Source organism: Pelodiscus sinensis, chromosome 25 (genome assembly GCF_052426305.1).
Source record: "Pelodiscus sinensis isolate ZL-2025 chromosome 25, ASM5242630v1, whole genome shotgun sequence".
NCBI lineage: Eukaryota > Metazoa > Chordata > Testudines > Trionychidae > Pelodiscus > Pelodiscus sinensis.
Window position 1 is genome coordinate 4048638 of NC_143076.1, and position 25807 is coordinate 4074444.

The 25807-nt window shown below is 44.8% G+C and overlaps 1 protein-coding gene across 3 annotated transcripts in view; it reads left to right on the forward strand.

The window, feature by feature from the left end:
• JHY (junctional cadherin complex regulator) overlaps nucleotides 1-25807 on the forward strand; it is a 56238-nt gene that overhangs the window by 24044 nt on the left and 6387 nt on the right. For 2 of the 3 annotated variants that reach the window (XM_075916397.2, XM_075916394.2), the window contains exons 4-7: nucleotides 2260-2370; nucleotides 12686-13398; nucleotides 14488-14779; nucleotides 18559-18639. In XM_075916397.2, coding sequence (XP_075772512.2) covers nucleotides 2260-2370; nucleotides 12686-13398; nucleotides 14488-14779; nucleotides 18559-18639 — 1197 coding nt within the window. The remainder of the gene's footprint in view (nucleotides 1-2259; nucleotides 2371-12685; nucleotides 13399-14487; nucleotides 14780-18558; nucleotides 18640-25807) is intronic. The other variant, XM_075916395.2, reaches the window with a different exon arrangement.

Sequence of the window (25807 nt, forward strand, 5' to 3'; positions counted from 1 at the left end):
GGAGTGCTTCCTTTTTTCAACAATTTGCCCTATGCATCCAGTTTGTGAATATCCAGTACTCACTTCATTGTTTGGGTCATTGGGCTTAGGCAGCCCTAGTGTAATCCACATAGCTTACTTCTAGATGGACTCTGAACACATTTGATGGAGTTGTCCCTTAACTATGCTGTTTGGATTGCTATGGTTATAGGCACCCCAGGCACTGCCGCTGCCTGTGCTCTTCTTCCAGCTAGTATGCTAATTGGTTGTGTAGAAAAGAGACAGTCCTTAATTATCTGAGCTCAGGTTTTTGTAGTTAACAGTTCCACTGGTCACAGGCATCTTCTCCCTATGGCTTTTCCCAAATTAGCCATACCCTCTCGGCAGTGGTGTTCAGTTACCCCTACTGCAGGCAATGACTTAGTAAAGTACCTATGTTGTCACAACAATGATTAGACCGGCTTATTGCCTACAGTCACATGTGTGTACTGTACTGTCATATTTTGTTATGGGTCATGGAAAAAACATAGAGGCTGTGTCTACATTGGCACCCTTTTCCGGAAAAGGGATGCTAATGCGACACTTTGGAATTGCAAATGCCGCGGGGGATTTAAATATCCCCCGCGGCATTTGCATGAACATGGCTGCCGCTTTTTTCCGGCTTGGGGTTTTGCTGGAGAAAAGCGCCAGTCTAGACTGGATTTTGCGGAAAATAAAGCCTTTTCCGGAAGATCCCTTATTCCTACTTACAGCTGCAGTGTAAAAGGAAACCAGGACAATATCTGGCAGTAAAGAGGCAGAAAGAAAGATAATAGAAGATAGACAAGCTAATTTTTTATATGGCATGTGTTTGATCTGCTGCCTGGATTGCTCCCTGCTCATACTTTGTTCATTTAATTCTATTTGGAACCAAAATATTTGTAACATTGTTTCTATTTTAATGAAATTTTATGAAAAACATTGAAAGAAAGTTTAACAATTTTTAAAACATCAACATATTTTTTCCCATCATGCCTCTCGCACTTAATACTTGCTTCCGCTGTCAATCTTTTTCTGGTTCCTGCTATACTGTATGCAGACAGGCAGGCCTGTATAGCTTCTTATTCTCTGCCTGATGTCTGCTTTGTCAATCTGGATGTGTTGTTTGCACCAACTTCGCATGTTGAGCCCTTCTGAAAATTCTGTCTGTTGCATTTGTGGTAGTTAATGTGACCATTTTGATATTGGCCTTAAAATCTATATTAGACTATGATCAGTCCCCACTTAATAATTCCTCAGATCTGATTTCCCATGTGCCCCCACACACTCTATACACCCTCTGGTATAGGATATGGCTATGTTATGTGTTTTTGCTCATGAAGAAGATGATTAGCATATAAGTGGTTTGTTGCCTACCACCAGCTGATTGTTACTGCATGGCTATAAGCTGTTTTATTTGTGATCTGTGGCTGCACCCAATACTTTTCTACCAACATTATTTTAATTTATAGTGCTTTCTGTACTGGATGAATAAATATATTGTCTAGGCTTTGCTATGATGTATATCATATAGGATGTTTTAGTGCAGTCCTCGTTGTCTGTATAACAGCGATGGATGTGTAGTATGCTTTCTTCTGCCTATATTAGAGGTATCTTACCTTACGTATATTGGACAGCTATTAGCAATGAAAACAACTTTAAAAAAACCACCAGTAGTCCTGTGGCACCTTTAGAGACTAACAAAAATATATGCATAGTATCATGAACTTTCATGGGCAAAACCTGTTTCTTCAGATCATCTCATCTGAAGAAATGGGTCTTGCCCATGAAAGCTCATGATACTAGACATATATTTTTGTTAGGTGCTACAGGACTATTATTTTTTTAAGTTGTTTTTAAAGTTACAGACTAACACGGCTACCCCTCTGAGACTTATTAGCTATGAGCAGAAGTCCCTACTGTATGCACCTTTCTTTCCCTCTGTTCTCTGAAGGTGCTCAGAATGGCATCCACAACCTCTCCTATTAATATTCATACTACTGTGGTCTCTACTAATACTGAATTGTTTGTGCACTCCCTTTGCCTGTGATCCGAGTTGGCCCCATCTTTGTCCTGCCATGAATAATCTAATGCTGCATTTTACTGTTTACCTGTATTGGCATGGAGATTGTTGCTTGTTTCACCCTTTATCCTCCTGCCCCCCTCCCTCTCCATAGATCTTTTATGCTATTTTTGGCCCTGCTATACTACCATAGCATGGAAAGTCTAGTGTGGCTCTTAATGTATGTTTTTCTTCTATAGGTTTTAGATGTTAAAACAGCTGATGAAAGGCATATTCAGAATGCCATTGACTTTCAAGGCATGGCCATGGATCCCGAACACAAATGGCTCCAGCGGTCACAGCAACTAAAGGTTCCTTTCTGGGGGGAATATAAATGTGATGTGTTGGAATAAAAAATGCAAACCAACATGTTTTGGATTTTTGGCCTCTATATTTAACTTGTGGCATAGTTGTTACATTTTTTATTTCTTAATATTGCTTACTAATTTGCAATTCTTTTAATGGTTTTCACCCAGCACTCTCAAAGCACGTACAAGTATTGTTACTCATATATATTGCACTTGAAGTAGTGTAACCTGCACATCAGTTGTGCCTCAGGCCTTTGGGAGAGGGGGTTAATCATTGTGCAGATGGAGAAACTGAAGTGCAGAGAGATTATGCAATTTGTCCATATTAGGCGACCTGGCTCCCAGTGCTATGCTCTAACCAATAGGCCACATTTTTTGCTTGAGAAGTAAATAGTAGTTTACATTACAGCTCCCTAATACAATGTCAAAGGTAATAAGTAGTTGCCAAAGTAAAACAGATTATAGAGCAGGAGGGGCAACTCCAGTGATTTCAATGGGCCTGGGTTTCCTGGCCACCACCTCTACTAATGCAGCAATAGCTGTGGCCAAAGATGCTGGCCATGGTAGTGCTGAGACTGGTGGGGGTGTGGCACTCTCTAGGTGATGCTGAGGGCTGGCTGCCTCCAGCCCCACCCCTTTCCCCAAGTCCCTCCTCTTCCAGGAGTGCAGAGTTGACTCCTCCACCTTAACCAGATGCCTGGTAATTCTCTTGGGGCCCCCTGCTGTAAAGAATACACCTAAATGTATTATTCTACAAATCTTGTACACTAAAATTCATCACATACATAAAGCATGTGTAACCGCCACCAGGCGGATTTGAACCTAGGATCTCTGGAGCTTACTGTGGGAACCTCTATGGCTTGACCTAAAAGCCAGCTGGCTCTGATCTTAGGCTATAGAGCTCCCTTGTTCTTATCTCTCGCTGTACATGGGACAGTGAACCACACTAGGTGTGTGGGTTACACATGGAGGAAATGGACTAGATTTTTCCCATTCCTTTCTTGAGGTCCCTTCCAAACCTACATTTCTGAGATTAAGTAGCATATAGTAACTGCTTTCATAACTATTTATCTTACTCTGTAAATCCCAGGGCTACTTGCTGACTGTCCAACTTGAGAGGTAGAAGATTTACAGAGTAGAAAAGCTTGCTGTGAAAGCACAAAAACTATGCTACTTGATCCATATGGTGGATTAAATCCACAATATTCCTCCAAATCTCAAGGAGTCCTAGATCAAGATCAAGTCTCTTTAGGATTATAGAACACTACAGACCCATAAAACTAATACATAAAGGCTACGTCTACACTGGCCCCAAATTCCGGAAAAGTGATGCAAAGCAGGTAAGTCAGAATAGGGAAATCCGCGGGGGATTTAAATATCCCCCGTGGATTTAAATAAACATGTCCGCCGCTTTTTTTCCGGCTTGGGGAAAAGCCGGAAAAAAGCGTCTAGACTGGCGCGATCCTCCGGAATAAAGCCCTTTTCCGGAGGATCTCTTATTCCTCAGGTAGGACATGTTTATTTAAATCCGCGGGGGATATTTAAATCCCCCGCGGATTTCCCTATTCTGACTTACCTGCTTTGCATCACTTTTCCGGAATTTGGGGCCAGTGTAGACGTAGCCACAGTGTTCATTGGCTTTGGTGGATTACCAGGGCTATTTACATAAGTCTTAAATTCATTGTTGTATTCTGTGTTGTTTGGAGAGGAAGGGTGCTTCCGACTTCTATCAAGGATATGTTTTAAGATTAAAAAATTGTTTAGGGGGGAGGGAGGTGCACCTTAGGGCAGTTGTCTCCAACCTTTTCACACCCACGATCACTTTTTAAATGACAGAACAAGCCAAGATCTACTGCCCCGCCCCTACCTTGAAGCCCTGCCCCTTTCTTGAAGCTCTGCCCTCTCTATTCTCCTCCTCTCCATCACTTGCTATCCCGAGCCCTTATATGCTGCTTTCCGGAATAAGTGGCCCAGTGTAGACACAGCCTTGGTGTCCTCTAGTCCTTCTATTATGGGAACTAATGAAGAACTTTTCTTTATGCACCCTCTCCACACCACTCCTGCTTTTAGAGACCTCTATCCTGTCCCCCCTCCGTCTCCTCTTTTCTAAGCTGAAAAGTCCCAGTCTCTGTAGCCTCTCTTCATATGGGACCTGTTCCCAACCCCTGATCATTTTAGTTGCCCTCCCCTCTCCAACCCTCTCTCTTCCCCTCTCCCACCTCCTTTTCCCAGTCTCCCCCAGTTTTGTTCAATAAAGACAGATTCCATTTTGGAAGACATGTTATCTTTATTTTGTACATCAAGAAGAGGGGCTAGGGAAGGGTAAGTGGAAGGAGGTGAGGGAGGAATGGGGTATGCGCCCCTGATGGGGAGGACTGGGCTGGCTCTGCGGGCTTTTGGGGTGGAAGCTCTCCTGCAGCCCCCCCAATTGCCCCCTCTCCCCAGATGGCAGCCTGCGGCAAGTGCAGCCGGTCTGATGGCCAAGTGCTATGATGTGCCCAGTGTGGGTACTCCGGGCAATCCAAGCCAGGACTGCTTTGCAAGCGGAGCACCCCTGATAACTGTCTATTCGGGGTGGGTGTCGGGACCCTTTAAGCACAGCCCTCGGCTAGCCTGACACAGCATCTCCACGCTCTAAGTCCTCCTCTGATGCCCTGCCGGCACTGCTTCCGGCCAGCCTTAAGCCCTGTTCAGAGTCCACTTAATGTGGACATGCTAGTTTGAATTAGCAAAACGCTAATTCGAACTAGTTTTTTAGTCTAGATCCATTAGTTCAAATTAGCTTAGTTCGAATTAAGTAATTCGAACTAAGTTAGTTCGAATTAACGTTGTAGTGTAGACATACCCCAAGAGATCCAGTTGTTCCTTTGCTCTTACAATAAAGAGAAATGCAGCTGTAATGTGGAAGATGGTAAGTGGAGTACAGTATTTGAAAGGTATGTAATTAGGCATAAATAAGGATTGGACTGGAGCAGTCAGTTTAGGGTAAGAATAAACAGATTATGTTCTGAATAAGACCAAAATAGTCTCAAACAGATATGAGGCCAAGAGCTTCTGATTCTCTGTATCAGCAGAAAATTGTCCTCCTAAAGAAAATAAACATACAGTAAAAAGAAACAACAGGTAAACAGTCCTAAAACAGAGTGGAATGGGGGGGGGGGGAATCTGACCTTAATTAAGGGTTGGCATAGATCATTTCCCATTGGAATAAGAAGAAAGCCAGGAACTCAGATAATAATTCATTGCTTGGGCGATCATAGTTATTTCTTGGAGTATGTCTGCACTACAGAGCTTTGTCAGCCATTTTTCTGACAAACCCTGTGTTACGTCCACACTACAATCGCATTCTTCCGAAAGTAAATCGAAAGAATGGAGGGGTTTTCTGGCGTTGGCAATCCTCTTTCTACAAGGAAGAAGCCTTTTTCCAAAAATGCTCTTTTGGAAAAAGACGTGTGTGGATGGTGAGGAGGGTTTTTTTCGAAAGAAGAGGCCTCCGGGAAATAACACAGGTGCCCTGGTGGACATTCTGTCCAAATTAATCAGGACTCTGTAGTTCCTGTTTCTTGGCCCTTCTTAAAGCTGCAGGCACCCTGGACAAGCCTTGTGGCAGGAAGCTGGCCTGGAAGCAGCAACTCACCACACAGCTCTCCTTGCCACAGGGCTTGCCACTCATGTCCCAGCCTCAAGCCCCCTGCAGAGAACAGCCCCAGGGGTCCCAGGACCCACCCAGAGGGACCAAGAGGTGGGCACCCTCCTGGTCCAGAGCGGAGATCCTGTCCCTCCTCTAGCTCTGGGGCGAAGACACTTTGCAGGATTTCTGCTCCAAACAGCGCAACACCGAGATATTTGAACTCATGGCCAAGTCCCTGGCGGCGCGCGGACACCCACCCTGGACATTGGAACCAGTCCAGAGTCAGGTTAAGGAGCTCTGCCAGGGATATGTCTGGGCCAGAGAGCGCAGCTCGCGCTCAGGGGCAGGACTCTACACCTGCCCCCACTTTGACGAGCTGCACCAGATCCTGCGGGGTGAGGACGTGTCTTCCCCACCCATTGTGGTGGACTCCAGCCTCCAGACCCCCATCGTCACCCAGCCAGAGGTCACAGCGGAGGAGGAGCAGGAGGGCCAGGGCCAGCCAGAAGAGGAGGAGGAGACGGAGACCATGACCCTGTCCCTGGAGCCGGTGCCTGTGAACCAGCATGTCTCCCAGGCCTCATCGGATGCTGGGGAAGGATCTTCAGGTGAGTGATCTTAGTTTGTCACACACACAGGGCGTGGGAGGCTGGTGCACAGGGGGCGGGGGGCGAGCATTGCTCAGGCTGCTTGGGCTGGACATCGTGCTGTGGTCTGCACATGTAGAACCACGTGCAGCGTTAGTGTGCGACACGCGGACTCAGCAGGCAGCTCCTGAGCACAGATGGAATCCTGCTGCCAGGCTCAGGGGAGGCCACACATGCCTGGCCCTGGGGGGGGGGGGGCAGAAGCAGGCTAGCCACAAGGGCGCAGGCATGAGCCCAGACACACGGAGGAGTGACGCACATGGCACGCAGACATACCTGCACATGCAAGGCACCACCTGCTCCTGCGGCAACGCTGTGAGCCCCAGGTGTGTGTGCAGACTCCAGAGAGGGCCAGGCTGCTCCCAGCTCCTCTGCCACCCATGAGGAGATCCCACTGTGGCTGGACACTTCCCTTGCCTGTTTGTCCGTGGGCCGGGGGGTGGGGTGGGAAGCAGGCAGCACGGTCCCCTGGGCACTTTGGGGCCCCTGTGAGGCATAGACCACTGTGCAGGCCACACATGGCTCTGCCCCGAGGATTGTTGGTCGCTGCTCACAGAAGAGGGCATGGCCACAGGGACAGTGTCTGCCTCTCTCTCTCCACAGCCAGACCAGTCGGGACTGAGGGGTGAGCCACACCACCAGAGCCAGCCGCCAAGGCCCGGGGGACCCGAAGGGTGCACCAGGGTCCAGGAAGACCTCGTCCTCCAGCATGTCAGTGTCCTGCATGACATGAAGCCGACCCTGGCGCAGAAGGTCAATGAGGACGCCGAGTGGCGGAACCGTACATGGGACCAGCTGATGCAGCATGATGGCACAACTGCCTGCAGTCGCTGCTCCTGGCTTCCATACTTCTGCCTCCCGCCCACCCTGCTATGGCCATTCCCCTCCGCCTGCCTCCCGTGCAATGCCTCTGCCCCCTCCCCAGGTGATGTCCATGCCCCCTCTCCCTGTCCCTCCTGCCATCCCTGATGCTGCTCCAGCTCCCTCTCCTGCCCACCGCCCTGTGGTCCCCGGACCCACCTGACCTCAACTCCGACGAGATCCCTGCACCCGAGACGGCACATCTAGCCGCCCCCCTCCCACTCCAGGTTATGAGCCCAACCTTTCCCTGCCCACCTTTTTTTATTGTAAGATAAATACAGACTTCGTTTTGTTCACAACCAAACAGGTGTCTTAACTCTGAGGTCAGGGAAAGGGCGAAGAGATGGGGCTGCAAGGCAGAGACTCCTAGTGGGGAGGCCCTGGGGAGAGTTACTGGGGTGCGTGAGAAAACCTCTCCCTCAGGGCCTCCCGGATGCAAACCCCTACCTGTCAGATGGCAGCTGTCCTCGGATGCTGGAAGGCTCTCCCTTCATGGCTAGCATCTGCACCCAACCCCAGGAGGAAAGCCTCCCCCTTCCTCTCCACAATCTTGTGGACAACACAAAATGCCACAACCACCTCGGGGATATTGTGCTCCTCCACGTCGAGGTGGGTCAGCAGACACCTGAACCGCTCCTTGAGGCTTTCCATACAGGCTAGAGTTTCTAAAGATGCCCTGCCGGACCGCTTGACAGAAATGTCCATGAACTGTGCAGGGTGGTCGACCAGGCCTGCAGCACCATCGAGACGAAGCCCTTCCTATTAATATACTGGGCCGCTCGATGTTCTGGTGCTCGGATCGGGGGGTGGGTCCTATCTATGGCTCCAGCGCAGTTCAGGAACCCCAGGGTGGCAAATCCAGCCACGATCGGGTCCAGGTCTCCCAGGTGGATGACCCTCCTCAGCACGATGGAGTTGATGGCCCTCACCACCTGCAGAAGGAGACAAAAAAACATACATAACAGAATGAGGGAGGGAGTGCTTGAAGGGAGGTGCCTGCCTCCTCTTTCCTCCCCTCCCCCAAACACCTCAGGAGCCACCCCCTGTGAGGCTGCGCCCCCCCAGCAGCAGGGCTGTGTGAGGGCAGGAAGGCACAACCCCCCCAGGGACAGGGCTTTTCCCTACTCCCACTCCACCCCCACAGCCCCCAAGCCTCCATTCCCTAGGGTCCCCCTTTCCAGGACTTCTCCCCCTCCCCATGCAGGGACTGCAGCCTGAGAGGGCCCCGATGGTGGACTTCCCCACTGACCGGTAGCTGTCTGGGGTGACAAGCTTCCAGATGATGATTGCGACCCACTTCTCCAGTGGGATGGTGGGCCACAGGTGGGTGACACACCTCTGGAGGGCAGGGGTGAGCCAGGCACATAGCTCCAAAAAGGTGGCCTTCCACATGCAGAAGTTTTGGAGCCACTGCTGGTCGTCCCACTGCTCCATGACCAGTCGGTTCCACCAGTCTGAACTGGTGTCAAGCCTCCAGAAATGCCTCTCCTCAGTGGGGTGTGGTTGCCAGAGTGTAGCACCCGCACCCAGGGAGAGGGTCCCAAGAATAAGCTCGGGGTCGAGCTCATGCAGGACCAGGAAGGCAGCTGATACAAAGTGCTGCAAAACCTGCGGCATGGCCGTGTTGGGGCCATCTCATGCCCAGAGGCAGCGCCAGCTCCATGGCACCAAGAGAAAAGCTGTGGTGTCCAAAAAAGCAGGACAACCACAGCAGGTGTCGTGAGAGCTTTGCTGTCCCTCAAAGAGGTCCACAAGCACGCAACAGAAGCAGAGAAACGGCTGTTCAGGGAGGTCCCTTTAAGCGCGTCTCTGTAAGGCTCCGGCACCAGCACTTGGAAGCAACTGGTGACCTCAAGCCCTACCTGGAGTGGTTCCGGGTGGCCTTTTATGCGAGAGAGCATCCAATCAGTCTGGAAACTCTCTTTCAAAAAGGTAGATCGCTTTTTCAATGTGCTTTTGTGTGTGGGCACTCTCTTTCAGAAGACGTTTCTTTGGAAGATCTCTTTTGAAAGAAGCTTCTTCCGTAAGAAGCCTGCAGTCTAGACGTAGCCTAATTTCTGATCAGGGCTGACTGTATAGTTACAATTTAGGGTCTAAAAATAATAATCTGAGTCGAAGGTAATGTTCATTGATAACTTCAGCTGTATGTGTATTTGATTGAGCTCTGTAACAGCCTTGTTCTTTCCCAGTGGTTTTTACAAGTAGGGAAAAATGTAGCCATCTTAATTTAGTTAATGAGGGTCTCTTTATGTGGAAATGTAATAGAATATTAACAATGACTTTCTCCAGAGATGCTTTAAAAAAAATCTATGAAACCTTGTATAAAACTGGCACAGTAGAATGAAGAATCAGGCTGCAGTGTATTTGCATGGTACCATAAGATTGTTGCAGATTTGGTTTTGTCTCATCTATGTCAAAGGGTGCTGGAGGCAAAACAATGGCGACCAGCAACTGAAGGACCTTCCTGTGCTGCAACTTCTGCCATGGAACTGATCACTTGTTATGTAGGTGGGACAAAAGCAAATCTGGATATTATGGTGCCATGCTAAAGCACTGCAGCCTGATTCTTCGTTTCACCGGGCCCGTTTTATACCAGGTTTCATAGATTATTAAGGCCAGAAGGGGCCATTGGAATATCTGACGAAGTGGGTCTTTACCCACGAAAGCTTATGCTCCTACACTTCAGTTAGTCTATAAGGTGCCACAGGACTCCTCGTCGCTCTGGGGATATGTTTCCGTAGGAAAGCTGGGCTTCTCTCCATTCATTGAACATTCCACGCAGCAGCAGTCTCCGATGAAGTGCTTCTGTCACTTTGGAGAATGGTCCCCAAGCATTGCTTTGGCAGCTGGCACACGTCACCAAACAAAGACCTTGCAGCAGCTCCAGCTCTGCTCAGCTAGCTGTTTGTATCTGCTTCTTGATGTTGAAACAAGTCCGAGAGGAAGCATTAAGTGCTGGGCAATTGTACTGTCGGGCAAGATAATGCTACTTGAACTTGACCAAGTTATGCTGGTGTCAAACTGATGTAACTGAGTGGAAAGTCAGGCTCACGTGATCTTTACAGGGTCATTTCCACCTGTTTTAACAGACCTTTTGTATGTTTGTTTAAGATAGTTATAACACGGGCATCTCACATCTTCATAGGTAAGATCAAACAAGAGATCCTGATATAGCAGAAATTGCTCTGCAGATGGCTCATAGTATAGTGACTATGAAGAGAGAAATGTAAACACTGGAAACATGAGTTGGGGGGCGGGAGAGAATAAGATGAATGAACTTATTTTTTCTTGCAAGCTTTTCTTCTTGTTTTAGTGTTTCTCTTCTCCTCAGACACTTCCTTCACCCATATGTGGGTATGAATCACAGGCTGAACACAAAATATTTTGTCAACTTCTAAAGGATTTGGGCTCCCAGTTCCCATAAAATTAATGTCTAGCCTTCTTTCCAAAACCTCTGCCCTAGTTTTTGTAGTAAGTTTATGCTGAAGTAGCTCAAGCAGATTGTTTGAATTTCCTGCTGTTCATTTGAGGCAAGAAGCTGTGCTCCTTAAGAGAGCAAGCAGCAGTTTATGCTATTATTCATGGTTAAAGATGTTCTGTAAATTTCAAATTTCTTAGTGAATGATGAATTGTACTATGCTACTTGATCCATCTGAGTGGGAAAGCAATGGCTCAGTCACAATTTGTCTCTGGTTCATGCTGAGACTGTGGGACCCTTCCATAGGAGGCACCATATGTAAAAGCACTAATCATTATGGAAGAGGTCTAGCTAACAAATTATCAGCTTGGCACCAGGAGTCAGGAATCCCCAGTGCTAAAGCTTTCACCAAAACATTCAGCTCTATATGTGGACTTAATACCTACCATTAGGCAGTTACTCTGAGTGCATGTGCTATGTAGTGATTGCAAGTGTTGGTAACAAAAGAACCCTAGGGAGAGTAGAGGATGAAATGGAGGATTTCAGTTCTGATAAAGATTAAATGGACTGAGAATGGCTTTATATATTACCTTTAAGGAAAACTATATTTTGCCTCAAAAGAAACAACACCTGGTGCCTTAATTGGGAAGATGATAAATCTGAAGTAAACCCCAGATTTCCAGTATATTGCCTTGCGTAGTGAAAGAAGCCCCACTGAACTTAAGTTCCTGAATTGTGTGTTGTTCGGATGGCATGTCGCAGGAGTTGCAAGCACAGGAATACTTGGTTTAATGATGAAACAATTTAAACTGTGTCTATTGACTTGTTTCTTTGTCCACTGCAAACAAGCCTAAAAACTGCATCCTTGGAAAAACTGTTGTGTAATGTAAGCTATGACTAGTGCTGCAGATATTAGCAATAGATAAAGAGTTGGATGGCTTGAATGGAGAATACAACATGCAGACAACAGCTCCAGGCAAATAGATTGCTTTAACTTGCAATTCCAAAAACATCTAAGGACATATTTATACTAAGTGCTTCACACTGGGAAAATATGTAATTCATCAATATGGAGAGCTTTTGATCAATACTAGCTCCTTTTACAGTATTTGAATTATAGTATTTTCATTTTTACCATGTGGAAGAGGAAAATTTTTTTTATTTGTACTATAGGTTCCAGAAACTTTGATATAACATTAAAATCAGAAACACAAAAATAGCAAATCAGAAGTTAATGCCTTTTTCCCCTCCCATTTCTAAATCTAGCAACAAAACAGCCCAGAAACAGAACCAAATTCTCTGCTGTTGTGAATTGGCACTCTTCTATTGAGGTCAATGGAAGTGTGCCAATTTACATCAGATGAAAATCTGACTCCAAAACTTCTCCATTATGCACTGAGTCAGATCCTCCATTGGTATAAATTGAAGTAGTTCTAGTGAAGTCAAGAGGGTTTGCCACAGTTATATCTACCTATTTTTCATGCAAATATAGAAAAGAAATAGTAAAGTAAAAGCAAGATGGCACTTCAGCATATTGTTAAAAGCTCAAGTCCCACTGATTTTTGTGGAGTTAAGCATATGCATTAGTGCTGTCCTGAATTGGGGCCTAAGGTTTGTAGATGTGGAGAAATCCTTGAAGGGAAAGTATTGGAGCAGCAAAAAGTATATGTAACTTTAGTATGTTTGTCTCTTCAATATATCATTTAGTTTACATGCAAAATGATCATTGCTGAGTTTCACATTATCTTCTGCTCTTTTTAGGATCACCAAAATAAACAGCCCCCAAAAAACAGAACAAAATTAAATAGAGTGCTAAAAGAAAGCTCTTTGTCAGGGAATGATGTGCAGCATCTTCCAGGAAGACTAGCAGAACCAAGATCTCAGCATCGCAGATATCGCAAAGTAACAGAATTTGAAAACACTCCGATAAATTCCAATACCTCTGACGTGCTAGAACTTGAACAAGATGATAGTAGTTCACTGGATACTGGGTTACAAACAAATCCCTTTGTTGGTCCAACTACTTGTTCCATTAAGACTAGTTCTACAGCAAACTGGGACACACACACAAAAACTTTACCAAATATGAATTATTTTGTAAACCAGAATCAGAAGCAGCTCTCCATGAACTTGGCTTCTCCTGTACACCATCTTGAACGAACATGGCATAAAAACGCTACTGGGTTGAATTTATCTCCAGCATATATTAGTGAAGAAAACAAGAAATATCAGCAAAACTCTGGCAACAGCCCTCTGTATAATCAGCAATATTTACAGAACAGTTACGTTTTGGAGCCTCTTACACCTGATTGGTATTCAAAGGATCACATGTTCCTAAATCATAAAAGCATTTCATCTACTTACAATGCTAATTTTGAAGAATTCATAAAAGACCAAGTTTCAACTGAGAGTCATAGAAAACAATTTTATAGAGATAAGAGCCATCACAACTACTATACTACCAATAGCTTGGGGTAAGGACGTGTCAAAATGTTATTAGCATAATAGTACATGATGCCAAGAAGGCATACTAGAGAAGAACAAAGAAATGTTCAGAAAGATCGGATACATTCAAACACAGTAATTTATTCCTGATTTATAATTTGTTTGTTAGAATTTGATGTAGTACAGCTTATTTTTAAGCTTTCACTATTCCTGCCATTCTTACACATGAAATTTCAATTGATTTTAGTATGTATGAACCTGTAAGGACTGCAAGATCAAACTTAAGAATGGAACTGAAACCCTGGTATTAAAGAGCAAAAACAAAAGTCATTTTAACTGCATTATCCATAAAATGAGTCTGGAGGAACTTGTTTGTTGTCAGCTTGGTTATACCAAAACCCAGCTTTTGGCAAGGTGAAGCGAAAATCACTAATTGCTACCAATCATGTTTCAACACTTGTCTACACAAGTACTACTCTTCTTAAAAATCTTCCCCGCTTGCAGGTCTACCAGAAGTAATGCTAATGCATATAAGGTACAAGCCTCTGGGAGTATTTTTACCAATCCTGCATTTGCTTTATTTATCAAGTTCCCATCAAAGTCAAAGGTTTTCTGCGCAGATGTTCTTGGAAGAACAAAATTTGATACTGCTAGCATGAAAAAGGCATGAGAGGCTAAGACTATTAATAGAGCTTGTATGTTGATTGAAGGTAATAAACGAAAATTCTGTTTTAAATGAAAACAAAGGCCTGATTTTCACCTACCTAAAAGGCTTCTCCAAAGCCCACTGAAATCAATGGTTCTCTTTTTAATGATTTCAGTGAGCTTTGGATCAAGCCCAGAGTTCGCCAGTTGACTTAATGAAGTTATTCATGGTACACGTGGGTGTGTTAGTGAGATCAGAATCAGTCTCAAATGATCTGATGTTTTGAAGTTTTGCCTGGATAGCCCAACGAATTGAAAAAATATCCAGCAAACAATATCTAATGGTTTTATTAGTCTGTTTGATTAGCAATGAATATTTCAGTTTACAGATTGCTTATTGGGGCTTTGCATGTAGGTTTGAGTAAACAATTTCCTTCTTGTATTTTGTTTTTGATTTTTTTTTTTAAATTGAGGTCATCCCAATCATCTGCACACAAACTGCTAGAAGGCCCTTCTCTAACTGCGCAACTTATACAGACAATGGAAAAACATCATCAAGAAATCTCGCAACTGGAAGATGCTCACCTTGCTGAAAGGCACTTCTCTGGCTTGTTTTCACCTGTAATCCCAAGGGCAGAAAGTGACTCGGAGCTTAACACAGAAAGAAATGAAGGAAATCAAGTGAAAATTAATCGCAGTAACTCAGAAGGGTACCTGCTACAAATGGAAAAGCAAAAGCATCTGAAAGAAAAAGGGACTAGGAAGGTAAGAAAATATGAATGAGTTAGAAACCGAATTTATGTTGCTGTTCCTTCCTTTGATTATATTAGTACTTTGTGCTTATTATCCATAGCTCTCAAAGCCCTTTAATATGAGAATTATTTCCCTTTTACAGAAGGGAAATTGATACTGAGCCATTAAGTGACTTGCCCAGCATCAAACTAGTCAGTGGTAGAAGCAGATATTGAAAAAGAAAATAACTAGTAGCTGATCTGAGCGACTGACTCCCACACTTCATAATCCAAGGAGTTGAGACAATTCACCTCTGTATCTTTCCACTCTACTTTTCAGAGAAGGTCACTTGTTAGAGCACCTGGGGAACTGTTGATCCTTCAAGTTATTCCAGTGGTAAAAATGATTTAGAAAGAAGCCGTTTGTATACAACAGCAGGTAGCCAGGCCTGACGTCTGAAAAAGTTATTATCCTTGTCATGCCCATTTGCCAGTCAGATCAAATCTCTTGGTTTCCTAGGGAATTCAAAGTGGACAACATTAAAAGTTACAGGATTTGTGAAGTTAATGTCATAAACATTATTCCAGGTCTGCTGGCAGTCCCATTGTGGTCACTTACCAAAATTGAGCTCGGACTCTTCTGTGTCCAAATTTCATACTGTAACCATTTAACACTGATGCATAGAACAATATAAAGATATCATTGTACACCCATGACAAATTGAATGTTTAAGAAGTTAGTTTGCCTGCACTAAGACATGCCGCTAAGCTGGAATAATTACTCATGTGCTTCATGTAGGAGGCAGATTTTCTATTGCTGCTTGACTGCCTCTAAGAAGGGTTAGCTGGATTAAGTTAGTAACCACAGAGCAGATTTCCTTCCTTTCCCATTCCCTGTGCTTACGCCTTTGTTTTTGTCCTTTTTTCCTCCCATAACTTTCTCACACTTGCACATCTGAAGAACTTTGTGGAGAATTGAATTGCTTACGTCTCACCGTACAACTCAGCTTCTCACATTAAATGGAATTTCATACAAACACAATAAAGTCAAATTTAATTCACACATGTTTTGGCTTTGAAAATACTCTGGAAATTACTACAGGTGTTTGAGGAAAAACCTCTCTGTTACATACAGCTAAATAGTTGATCTCTTTTTATTAGATTTGGTTTAAAAAAACAAATATAAAATTATCCAAACTCTTGTATGAAGCATTTGACTCAAAACAGAAGTCTAATATTTCTAATATATTATAGGTTTCATTTGTTTGGCTTAAAACATGGTCACCATTTGAAGAAAGTACTTGTTTTGCTGATAGAAATTCTTTTGGCATTTCTATACTAGTCCATTATTGGAATTACTACAATAGACAGCCAGAAAGAAAACAAAACAAACCAGAATTGGGATTATTAAGTGTTTTCTCTGTCAGGCTTTTAAAATTTAGACCAGCTATGAAAGTTAATTGAGTCTCTTTGGAACAGATGCGAAGAGATCCAGGAATGCCAGCTCTCCCCAGACAAGCCAGAAAAGCACATTATCCTGGAGCTAACATAATGGATGGTTAGAAATGGATTAAGATGAAATTCTGGTTCCCCACAAAAATAACTAGGAAAGGAGCTTTGCACGGGGGATCAGCGCAGGGCAGAAAAGAAGTGAAAGTGCTCCCAAGCAGGGGGATAGTGCATTTTTTTAAATAAAAACATAGTATGTGCTCTCACTAGCCTTTCCTTTGGTTCAGCCACGCACCTCTTTGCAGCACCTGTGACTCGCCCCACGTACCCACCACTTCCTGCAGGGCACACAGGAAATTTCTCAATCCTCTTCATGGCTTATGTCTCAGACACCCCACCTCATGTCTCCCCCATCGTGTTTGCACTGGATTTTGAGCTTTCCACAGCTACAAAAAAGATCACATTTTCCAGGCTACTTGAAAAGTTACAGTTCTTAATAAAGATAAAGTAAGTACAATGAGATGGCTGCCAGCATATAGCACCATGTCATGATTAGCAGCGTACTTACCCTCCCAGCAAGTAATTAATGCTGTGACTTCAATTCTGTCACTCAGAGTAACACTGTAAACATCCCTGTCAACCAGTTGAGCATGTGAGCCGCAAAAATATATGGGAGTTTCTCTCTTCTGTTTGTGCAAATGACTGCACCAAAGACCTGAGCTTTAGAAGCTTTATCACCAGATGCCAGCAGGAAGAGTTACAGGCAAGAAGTGTGAGCAGGGAAAGGAATAAGCAAATCTCCTGATCTCAGAAAATGTCCTGCATACAGAGGTCAGTGAGTGGTAAAAAGTGCAGCTGATTCTGGTATGAAACGCTATGAACTGGCACGGCAATAACCTTCCTTTTGCCTGCTGCAGCACTTGTTCCATGCTGGTGTCATTAATTTTTCACCTTCATAGGTAAATCATAGAATCACCAAACACTAGAATTGGAAGGGACCTCGAGAGGACATCAAATCCAGTCCCCTGCCCTCATGGCAGGGCCAAGCACTATCTAGACCATTCCTGACAGGTGTCTGTCTAACCTGCTCTTCAATATCTCCAGTGATGGAGATTCCACAACCTCCCTAGGCAACTTATTCCAGTGTTTAACCACCCTGACAGGCAGGAAGTTTTCCCTAATGTCCAACCTAAACCTCCCTTATTGCAATTTAAGCCCATTGCTTCTTGTCCTATCATCAGAGGCCAAGGAAAACAATTTTTCTCCTTCCTTCCTTGTGACACCCTTTTAGGTACTTGAAAAAAAGCCTGAAGCTCAGGGTCGACCCCCCAGCACCGGGGAGCCTGCACTGGCATTCCAGACCCCCGCTCGCCTACCATGGGCTGGATCACATAAAATATACTAGGCTGGGGCCCCGTAGGCACTGGTGTGCACGGACAATGTGGAGAGTGCCTTTCTCCTTCTCCATGTCAGTGAGGGGTTTGGTTGTGTTGTTTGGGGGGTTTTGTGCTTCTCTCTTGTGTGCAGCCCTTGACTGATTTTTCTGTGGGTCAGTAGCCGCTGACCTAAAAAGGTTCCCCACCTCTGTCCTATAAGCCTCTACCTTCATCCAGGTCTTCCTGCCATCCTCCTATTAAGGATGAAATCCTGTCTCCGTTGAAGTCAGTGGAGTCTTGCCATTGATTTCAATGGGTCCAGGATTCCACCTTGTGCCTTCTCTAACCCTATTAATGAATTTGCTATCATAGCACAGGGTCTTTAGTTACTTACCAGGAGAAGGAAACATGTGAATTTCTCTGTCACCAAAAGCAAGATTGTTATTTTAAGCTGTTTGATAGAATCCAGCTCATGAAATGGAAGACTGGCAAATTACAAAGTTGAGGTTAGTGTATTAGTTATTCAAATATCCACATAATATGGAGAATTTCTAAAAGAATATTATCACATGAAACAAATTACATGAATTCAACTTAAAGTCTGCTCACTTTACTCATAAAGCAAGTGTCAATGTTAAGTTTGAGCCTACAACCTGAATTCTGCCCATTCATTACAAACCAACTCTAATTATGTGGTCATATGCTGTAGTACAAGCAGGAAGGATCCATGCATCTTAAATGATGGTATAAATACTTTACAGTTCACTAAACTGTCTTGGTTTTCAAAACTGTTCTGTAGTCCCTGGCAACATTTTTCAAATGGGTAAACCAGTTTTTCTTCCATCCTTTCATTATATCTGGAAATGTCATTTATAGTAGAACAAACCAGCTCAGGTTCAATACGCCTTTAAAACTTGTATGTTACTTAGGGTGACTTTTGCCCTCCATGCCAGCAGTTAATGGAAGATGTATTTGTTTCTGTCTTTAGCCTTCTAGGCCAAGAGCCTATGTGAACCTGGATGTGAAGCTTGGAGGCCTTGGACCTGACTATGAAGCAGTCAGAGAGAAAGTAAGTGTCACTGATAGCATTTTGTTTGCTTTTTATGTCACTAAGGCTGTGTCTAGACTACATGCCTTTGTCGGCAGAGGCATGTAGATTAGGGTTGTAGGCAAAGGTAAATGAAGCCGCGATTTAAATGATCGCGGCTTCATTTACATTTACATGGCTGCCGCGCCGAGCCGACAAACAGCTGATCAGCTGTTTGTCGGCTCGCCGCTAGTCTGGACGTTCCCCCTGTCGACATCAAAGCCCTTTGTTGGCAGCCCTGTTATTCCTCGTGGAATGAGGTTTACCGGGGCTGCCGACAAAGGGCTTTGATGTCGACAGAAGGAACGTCCAGACTAGCGCGCGAACCAACAAACAGCTGATCAGCTGTTTGTCGGCTCAGCGCGGCAGCCATGTAAATGTAAATGAAGCCGCGATCATTTAAATCGCAGCTTCATTTACCTTTGCTGAATAAACAAATCTACATGCCTCTGCCGACAAAGGCATGTAGTGTAGACGTACCCTAAGTTATACCAAGTAAGCTAAGGTAGAATGCGGTGGCAATAAAAGCACAGTTGATAAAGTAATCAAAGACTACCTGATAGGTTATGCCCTTGACTCAAACTAAATATTAATTTCCAAAGTGGGCCGTCCTTCTGAGCATTAAAAAAGCAACTAGTACATAGGTGGGCATTACCATCAAATAAATGATAATGTTCTAATCAGGCATCTGTTCATCAGTCCATTTGTGAGTCCAACTAAGACAATAACACAAAATACTAAGATATCCTCTATCAGTTAAGTAGTAGCCCCCTTTTTTTCCATATGCATCTCTCGTGAGGTGCCTTCTCTCATCCATATAAACAATATTGAAGGAGGTCCATGACGATCTAGCACATCACACCCGTCATTAGACTGCACCTCTTCACCTACTGGAATTTTTTTCAGACTCAACAGGTGTAAAACACTCAAACTTCCAGCCACCTGTGCTAAAAGAAACTCTCCCTTCACTATTAGCAATAGAGATGTGTTACACAGCTGAACAATTCTGAATCATCCATTAGCACATATTCACACTAGCCAGTTCATTGTAAAACTGCATGTAAATATATGCTAGATTTCAAGGCTTGGTTCACACAAACCCACAGCTAATTTTCATAGATTCATAAGTCAGAAGGGACCATTGTCATCATCTAGTCCAGGGATCGGTAACCTATGGCTCACCAGAGAACCAGACACGGCTCTTCTGGAGCCCCAACTTAACCCCCCCCCCCCCTCACTGGCACTACAGCCTTTCAGCTCCCCGCAAGATTGGAATGCCAGTGCTGGCTTCCTTCAGGAGGGGGAGGATCCCACTGGATCCAGCATCCAGGGAACAAGCTCTGTCATTTTTTGGCTCCGCTTGCTGCCATTTTCCTTTCCCCGGGACACACTTCCTGGAGGCTTCCTTCTGGCAAAGGGGAGCAATGGGAGGCCGAGTTATACGGTGCCTGTGACACAGCACAAAAACAAGTGCCTCCTACCCCTTCACGCCCAGACCCCCTACCCCCTCGCTTACACCCCCCTTGCCCCTGGCCAGACAGCCTACTCCCAGCCTGCTCCTGCATCCAACCTCCCACACAGACCTCACATCCTCACTTCTTCCTATACCCACCTCCTGCCTAGATCCATCCCTACCCCATTCACTGGCAGCCCTGTCTCACACACTTAACCCCACATTTTTGGCCCTGCCCCAGAGCCTAGGAGGTGGCCCACAAAATCCACTAACCCTGGGACCCCAGAAGAGTAAATCTGGCTGAGGCTTTGAACCTCAGTCTTCCCTGTCCCTCCCCCGATCAAGGGGCTGGAGCACCAGGGAAGTGGGTGTCTCAGTTGGGGGTTTCTGGAGGGTTTTTTTTTCTTTTTGCTTCTCACTTGTGTGGTCCCCAACAGATTTTCTGTGGATCAGTGGCCCCCAACCCAAAAAAAGGGTCCCGACACCTGCCATAAAGACAATGTTGAAACCTTTTGTGTTGGACATAATATTTTACTTTATTTAAAAATTAAGCTTGGTCAACAAGCCCCCACTTAGGGCCCAGCCGCACTTGGCAGCAGTGTGAAAACACTCTTGCTAGGGATGTAAGCGACTACTTAACTATCCGATAAGTATAAGTTTAACACGGGTGGCTCCCGGAGCTGGTACAAGCCGGGACTGCCAGCTCGAGCAAGCTCCTGGAGCTACCCCCGCTGCGGCTCTGCAGAGCAGTCCTATCAACTAATCGTATAGTCAATACAAATTGTATTGACTATATGAATAGCCTGATAACCACATTTTAACTCCTGCACACACCCCCCACAAACCCTGAGCCCATCATACACCTGAACTGCCTGCCCTAAGCCCCTCATACTCCCAAATTCCCAGACTCCTACACGCCCACATCCCCAGCCCCCTGCCATAACATTCTTGCACTCCCCCATGCCCCAGGTCATGTGTCCTGAGTCCATCATACACCCAAATCCCCTGCCCTGAGCCCCGCATACACTCCAACCCAGACTCCTGCATCCCCAGTCCCCAGCTGTAAGATTGACAGAAGACAGCCTGAATGTGAGCATGAAGCTGGATTTGACAAGTTATGATGTCAACTTCAAAGAAATGTGCGAAAAGATGCACCAGCAAAAGTCCTACTAAATAAGGTGTATGAGTACAATGTTTCATTTATGCTGTTATTAATCATGTCAATTATCAATTATATTAAGTTGTATATTTTCAGTCAAGCAAATGCGCATTCTGGTACAGCTCTTTGTTGATCATATGTACTGAATTTTGATGTAGTTTGACTCTTTGGTTTGAAAAAGTTGTCGACCCCTGATCTAGTCACACATCATGGAAAATATTGGCCATAGGATTTCCCTGAATTAAATCTTCCTTTATGTGGTTGAACTAGAATGTGTCTTTTAGAAAAACAGCCATTCTTAAAGTTTCCATCACAACACTGATAAGTTGTTCCAGTGGTTAATTACCCTCATTTAAATATGTACACCTTGTTTCTAGTCTGAATATATCTAAGTTTTCAGCCAATCAGTCAACTTCCAGTCATTAGAGCTTATTATACCTTTGTCTGCTAGATTAAAGAGCCCTTTACTATGAAATGTAACTATAAGTCATCCTTAGATTATTATTCTGGCTCTTCTCTGAACTCTCTCCAGTTTTTCAACATCTTTCTTAAATTGTGAACAGTGGACCCGGACACCATATTCCTGTAGGTGTTACACCAGTGGCTAATACAGAGGTCAGATGATGTCCATATTCCTACTGAATATGTCCCTGTTTTTACATCCAAGAAACACATTTGCCCTTTTTAGCCACAGCGTAGCACTGGGAGCTGATGTTCAGCTAATGAGCAACGATGGACACTCCCCCATCCTGGAAATACAGCAACATTCTTTGTTCCTAGATATGTGACCTTTCCTTCAGCCATATTAATACACAGCTTGATTTCACCTAGTTTGGCAAATGATCTAGATCCCTCTAACAACAGCACATCCTCCTCATTATTTACCACTCCCCCAATCTTTGTATCATCTGAAAACTTGATCAGTAATGACTTTGTTTGCTGCCTCATCATTATACAAATATTTAGTAGCATAGAATCAAGAACAGATCTCTGAGGGATCCCACTAGAAATCATCCAATTGATCATTCTCTATTTACAATTGGGCAGAGATGCCGTTCCTAGCATCTGTTTGCCAGAAGCTGGGATTGGGCTACAGGAGATGAAACACATGATAATTACCTGTTCTGTTCATTTCCTCTTGGGCACCTGGCATTGGCCATTGCCAGAAGAAAGGATACTGGGCTAGGTGGACCTTGGGTGTGACCCAGTTTGGCTGTTCTTATGTACAAGTAGATTGAGGCCTAATCCCATTTAGTGCTTTATTGATTTTGTATCATTCTAGTTTCTTAATCAAAATGTCATATGGCACCAAGTCATCTAGATTTATTACATCAACATATATTAGCACGTCTTCACCTCATGGGCACCCCCTTGTCTCATGTAGCAGATTGCAGGGATCCTTGTCTGACTCTTCCCACCCAGAGTCTCTTTTGAATCTACAGTGGCCTCTCTGTGTCTTCTCCTGACCCCCCTTCTGGGTGTTCTGGGGATTGGCCCTCCAACCAAGTCACAAAAGTTGAATCCCCTTCCCGAGCAGCAGTAGCAAGTCCAAATACAAGTCCATGAATATTTGAACTAATGGCCCTTCCACCCCCCTCATGCTTCACTGTGGTTCTCCTGTTGGCTCTACCTCAGGGTTTCTCCAGGAGAAACCCCATCTGCTAGGGTAGTTTGTTCTCTGTTATTTCCTGTCAATTAAACCTTATCCCAGGATTTCTCTCCATCAGAGAGACCTGTCTCCTAGGCAGCTTCTCTTGTCAGGAGCTCCCTCACTGTGCTTATTAGACCTAGTTCTGTCTCTTCTGGCCAGGAGGCAATTAATTAATCACCTCCCTAGTGCAGAGCATGACTAATTGGGATTCTTTCCCTTGCTGCCTTGCCCATAATGGGGGTTAAACCCCATCACAAACTATTAATCTCAAAAAAGATACCAAATCAGTTTGAGAAGATCTATTGTCCATGTAACCCATATTGAGTATCATGGATTATATTATCCATTTAAACATTATATTAGAGCTTGCGAACAGGAACAGCTAACAGGAGAGTTTGGAGAGGGAGTTCTCCAGGTAAAAGAGGGAGTAAAAACGGGACCCTTGTGGTAAGTGGCTGTCTGAAGTATGTGTTTGTGTGTGGGGGAGTTATTTGCTGTGTGCTGAGCTTGTGTTTGTCTGTTTGGTGGTTTGTTTGATTGTTTGAAGGAGCTTCTAAAAGGTTTGAAACCTAGAAGCCTCTGTTAATTGGCTGAGCCTCAGTCAGGGGGAGGGGCTACCAGAGCTATATAAGCCGGTGACTCAGCGACCAGGGAGCTTGTGAACAGGAGAGTTTGGAGAGGGAGTTTAGAGGGGGAGGTTAGAGGGCACTAGTGACTTCAGACCTTCTTTAAAACATAACTCTTAGAATAATCTATAGTCCAGAGATTTAAAAAGAATCCCATTTACACCTAAACTTATTCATTAGAAAAATGCAGACAGAAGCCCAGCAGCAGAGTGGGGGCTATCCTGTGTATTGCGTCGAGTGTAACATGTATGATTACCTGCCCTGTGGGTGGGTGGCGTATGTGTGCACTCGTTGCAAGGAGCTCCTGACCCTCAGAGACCGAGTTCGGGCTTTGGAGTTCAGGGTGGCTGAACTGGAGGAGCTAAGGGAGGTAGAGAGCTATGTTGATGAGTCTTTCCGGGACACTGTAGTACTGTCCCACCTCCAGTCTGAGAGCCCCAGTGCTCTTAAGGAAGATGAAAGCCTCAAGGGAACAGAGCATTCAATGGGAGCAGAGGGAAACCATCCCGTAGTTGGGACCCTCCTCCCAGAGGATGTTGCGGTATCCTCTCACACTGAGGATACCTCTGAGGGGGAGGGAATGCCAGTTAGGAAGAGGCAGGTGTTAGTAGTGGGTGATTCGATTGTTAGAAACATAGATAGTTGGGTTTGTGATGACCAGGAGAACCGTATGGTCACTTGCCTGCCTGGTGCGAAGGTTGCGGATCTCTTGAGGCATCTAGACAGACTTCTGTGTAGTGCTGGGGAGGAGCCGGTGGTCGTGGTACATGTAGGTACCAATGCAATAGGGAAGGGTAGGAGAGATGTCCTGGAGGCCAAATTTAGGCTGCTAGGAAAGAGACTGAAATCCAGGACCTCTATGGTGCCGTTCTCGGAAATGCTTCCAGTTCCACGCACAGGGCCAGGTAGGCAGGCGGAGCTTCAGAGTCTCAATGCGTGGATGAGACAATGGTGTAGGGAAGAGAGGTTTAGATTTATTAGGAACTGGGGACACTTCTGGGAGAGGGGGAGCCTGTACAGGAAGGATGAGCTCCACCTAAACCAGGGTGGAACCAGACTGCTGGCACTAAACATTAAAAAGGCCGTAGAGCAGTTTTTAAACTAAGAGATGGGGGAAAGCCGATTGGTGCGGAGATGCACATAAATCAGAGGGAGACTTCTCTTAGAGGAGAATCCATTGATAGAGACTCTCTAAGCTGTAGTCAGAAAGAGAGGAGGGGAGAGGACAAACCATGGGCCAGAGCAGACAGACTCCCGCATACAAAGGAATCCAATGCATCAGGGAAGGGCAGGCAAATAACCAGTGACAAATTTTTAAAGTGCTTCTACACAAATGCTAGGAGTCTGACTAATAAGATGGGTGAACTGGAGTACCTCGTATTAAATGAGGAGATTGACATAATAGGCATCACTGAAACCTGGTGGAATGAGGAAAATCTGTGGGACACAATCATACCGGGATATAAAATATATCGAAAGGATAGAGCAGGCCGGGTGGGTGGCGGAGTGGCACTGTATGTGAAAGATAATGTAGAATCAAATGAAATAAAAATATTAAATGAATCAACATGTTCCATAGAATCGCTATGGATAGAAATTCCATGCTCCAATAAGAAGAAATTAGCAGTAGGGATATATTATCGACCACCTGACCAGGACAGCGATACTGACATTGAAATGCTGAGGAATATTAGAGAGGCTACCAAAATAGAAAACTTTATAATAATGGGGGATTTTAATTACCCCCATATTGACTGGATACATGTCACCTCAGGAAGAGAAGCGGAGATAAAATTTCTCAATGGCTTAAATGACTGCTTCTTGGAGCAGCTGGTGCAGGAACCCACAAGGGGAGAGGCAATTCTCGATTTAGTCCTGAGTAGAGTGCAGGATCAGGTCCAGGAAATAACCGTTACAGGACCGCTTGGGAATAGTCACCATAATATAATAACATTCAACATTCCTGTGGTGGGAAGAACACCTCAGCAGTCCAGCACCCTGGCATTTAATTTCAAAAAGGGGAAGTACACAAAAATGAGGAGGTTAGTTAAACAGAAATTAAAAGGCACAGTGACTAGAGCCAAATCCCTGAAAGCTGCATGGAAACTTTTTAAAGACACCATAATAGAGGCCCAACTTAAATGTATACCCCAAATTAAAAAACATAGCAAGAAACCTAAAACAGTGTCATCGTGGCTTAACCACCATGTAAAAGAAACAGTGAGGGACAAAAAGGTATCTTTTAAGAAGTGGAAGTCCAA